General features: G+C 38.1%; 1 protein-coding gene across 1 annotated transcript in view; it reads left to right on the top strand.

Annotated features, from left to right (window-relative positions):
* Positions 1 to 2,008: 2,008 nt before the first annotated feature.
* The window catches only part of EPB41L2 (erythrocyte membrane protein band 4.1 like 2), a 119,710-nt gene continuing 118,113 nt past the window's right edge, over positions 2,009 to 3,605 (top strand). The window contains exons 1-2 of the mRNA XM_042781850.1: positions 2,009 to 2,470; positions 3,191 to 3,406. Coding sequence (XP_042637784.1) covers positions 2,009 to 2,470; positions 3,191 to 3,406 — 678 coding nt within the window. The remainder of the gene's footprint in view (positions 2,471 to 3,190; positions 3,407 to 3,605) is intronic.

Genomic DNA, 3,605 nt, shown 5'->3' with positions numbered 1-3,605 from the left:
CAAGGTTGTACAAGTACCACTAATTCCAGAACACTTCCTCCCCCCATGTTACTCTCCATTCTCCCCACCCTCCAGCCCATGTAAGTGTTCATACATGCCACAACATGGATAAATCTTGAAAACATTATGTTAAGTGAAAGAAACCAGATACAAAAGGCCACCTATCGTATGATTCCCTTTACATGAAATGTCTAGTTTAGATAAATCCATAGAGGCTGAAAGTAGATTAGAGGTTTCCAGGGGCCAAGGGAATGGAACATTAAGGAGTGACTGCTAATAGGGATAGACAGTTCTTTTTGGGATGATGAAAAAGTTCTAAAGTTAGAGAGCGGTGATGGTTGTATACCCTTGTGAATGTACTAAAAATCACTTAATTGTCCATTTTAAGTTGGTGAATTTTATGGTGTATGAGTTATATCACAATAAAATCTTTAAAGAAATATATTTTACTTTTGCCCTGTTCAGGTTTATACAACATCTGAAGATAGCTGGGAAGTTCGCTGTTAACCAGGTGCCAGAACTTTGAGCACTTTCATCATTGGCAGGAAGGAATGACAGGGTGTGATCTATCTCTGCAGCCCCTGTCTATCATCTTTCATGTCGGTGGTGCCACTATGTGCTAGAAGGAATCCCTTTTTGCTTATGTGGACAACTATTTATTTTTATATTTAATTTAAATTTTGTTATTAGTCATGATAGGACCAATCATTAGTTATAGTTTTTTCGTCCCCATCTTCATTTGGTTCAGATTAGGGGCCTTAAATATATTTCTTATAATCACATTGTTGTTAGGTGCCATTGAGTTGGTTTCAACTCATAGCAGCTGACCCTGTGTACAGCAGAACAAAACACTGTCTGGTCCTGTGCCATCCTCACAATTATTGCCAGGCTTGAGCCTATCACTGTAGAGCCACTGTGTCACTCCATCTCATTAAGGGTCTTCCGCTTTTTCATTCACCCTCTACTTTATCAAGCATGATATCCTTCTCTGGGGACTTGTCCCTTCTGACATGACCAAATTATGAGCAATGAAGTCTGGCCATTCTTGTGTCTAAAGAACATTTTGGCTGTACTTCCTCCAAGACAGATTTATTCCTTCTAGTAGTCCATGGTGCGTTCGGTCTTCACCAGCACCACAAGTTCAAATGCATCAGTTTTTCTGTCTTCCTTATTCATTGTCCAGCCTCACATGCATATGAGGCTATTGGAAATAACCATGGTGTGGGGCAGGAGCATCGTTAGTCACATCTTTGTTCTTTAACACTTTAAAGAGGTTTCTTGCAGCAGAATTGCCCAGTGGAGATAATCACACGTACAAAGAAAAGTGTGTTCGAGTTTAGGTAGATTGGAATTTTGGAATTCCAAAACTGGAATTTGGACTCCAGTTTGAGTACATTTCTCCAAAGACGAATGTTGGCAATAGAACAGTGATGGTGGATTGTGGGATTTAACCTTAAAACAAAAAATAGCATATTTCCTCCAGATTTAATTTAGTTATTAGATGCCCACCATTTAAGATTTATTTTTATAGTGCTCAACGTTTTTTTCAGATTTTGATTTTAATACGTGAAATTGCATTATGTATGAAAATGTATGATGTTTTTATTTTACTGAATAGGGGAGACTAAATATAGAGAAAATGAATTATCCTTTGCAAAATTGGATTATTTTTCTGTCAATTATTGCTTATAGTTAATTGAAACAAATAGAAGTAATCATTCTTCCTGTAGCCCTTAGTGATTTTAAGTTCTGTCTGTACAGAATCAGAATTAATCCTATTGTGATGCTAATTTTGGTTCTAGGATTCTGATAGAAAGTTCTGAAACTTAGAGGAGGAGTTCAGGTTTGTCTTGTGTCCTGAACCTTCTTTTTCCAGGCGCTTTCTCCTTGTCACCCCTCTGCCCTTCCTCCCTGTCCTTTCACTGCTCCTTGCCTTCAAACTAAAATTGGAAAAGTCTGTAAAATAATGTTTTGTGGTTTTGTTTTCTTCACAGAATAAGCTGTGATCATGACTACTGAAGTAGGCTCCACATCTGAAGTAAAAAAGGAATCTGACCAGTTAGGAGCAGAGGCAACCAAGGAGAAACCTCAAGGTGTAGCAGAAAATCAGCAGAATCAATCATCTGATACAGAGGAGGAAAAAGGTGCCCAGTCACCTCCTGCAGCTAAAAGCCAAAGTAGTGCACACCGCCAGAAGAGGGAGAAAGATCCATCGGAGAGTAGGGGTATTTCTCGATTCATACCCCCATGGCTTAAGAAGCAAAAGTCATATAACTTAGTAGTGGCCAAAGATGGAGGAGATAAAAAAGAGCCTACCCAAGTTGTTGTGGAAGAACAGATTGTAGATAAAGAGGAATCTCTTTTAGAAGAGAGGCAGGCCAAGGGTGCTGTGGAAGAAACAGCTCCCAGAAAACAACAGGAGATTAAGGTTGAAGTGAAGGAAGAAAAACCTTCAGTGAGCATTGCTCAGGTATGCTTGGGAAGTGATTGTCTGGAAATGAAAGCTTAATAGCATAGCCGCATAACAAAAGGATTTGTTTGTTTTGAATTATTTCCAGATTTCTTGTATTGAAATGCTGCTTTGGCTTAATATATCTAGAATATAGAACTTAGGTCACTCTTTTAAGTCTCCTGTTACTTTTTCTTTTCTTTTTAAATTTCCACGGTAATAAATTAAAAATAAGAAAATCTCCTATATATGGGAACTATAAAAAAAATTCCTATCTAGTCCTCTTAAAGTTAAGCAGATACTCTCAGAATTTCTCCATTTCTTGTTTTAAACAGAATGCCCATTTTATACCTCTCTGGCGTGGTTAATTGAATTTGAGTAGTAGGAAGATTTGTTTGTGTGTGTGTGTGTGCATTTTGTTCCCAAAAGAAGTCTAGGTTTTGTCATACTGTGAGATTTTAATGATAAATGTTTGAAATAATATTTAAAATGTAGTTGCCAGGATGCAGTATCTTTTAGTCAGTTAAAGTCAAAATTACCAAACTGGCAAAATGAGAAAATTGGTGATGGATTGGAGGAATGAGGATGTAGGGGATATATGCTTCTTTCAGTGCAGGAAAATTTTGAAGTCTTAAAGTCTTAAGGTAGATATAATAACTGTCACACTTCCTGTCCTTTTAATATGTTGTCTTCTGCAAATTGGTTAACATTGGAATGAACTCAAATGTTTTTCCTCAATAGGCTGCAGAAGAAGAAAGTAAGGAGAGAGAAGAGACGAAGGAGAAGGAAATTCTGGAAGAAAAAGGAGAAGGAGAAGCAGCAAAAAGGGAGACAAAGGAAGTGCAGACCAACGAGCTGAAGGCAGAGAAGGAATCTCAAAAAGCCACCAAGAAGACCAAAACTGTCCAGTGTAAAGTGACCCTCTTGGATGGCACGGAATACAGCTGTGACCTGGAGGTGAGACTGGGAGCTGAGTGGAGAGCTATCTTGATGTGTGAAATGAAAGCAAAAGTACAGTGGCTCTGCTTTGTGGCATGGCATAAGGTAGTTTCTGTGTTTTACCGAGTTCCTCTAAGCCAGGTTGTTACAATTTTGCATTAAAAAGAAAACAAAAAAGAGGGACATTTCTATTACAGTTATTTCCTGACCGTTAAGG

Source organism: Orycteropus afer, unplaced genomic scaffold, assembly GCF_000298275.1.
Source record: "Orycteropus afer afer isolate SDZICR_OR568_19922 unplaced genomic scaffold, OryAfe1.0 scaffold00182, whole genome shotgun sequence".
Classification (NCBI taxonomy): Eukaryota; Metazoa; Chordata; class Mammalia; order Tubulidentata; family Orycteropodidae; genus Orycteropus; species Orycteropus afer.
The sequence above is the reverse complement of the archived record's forward strand: the minus strand, read 5'-3'. Positions and strand labels throughout refer to the sequence as shown.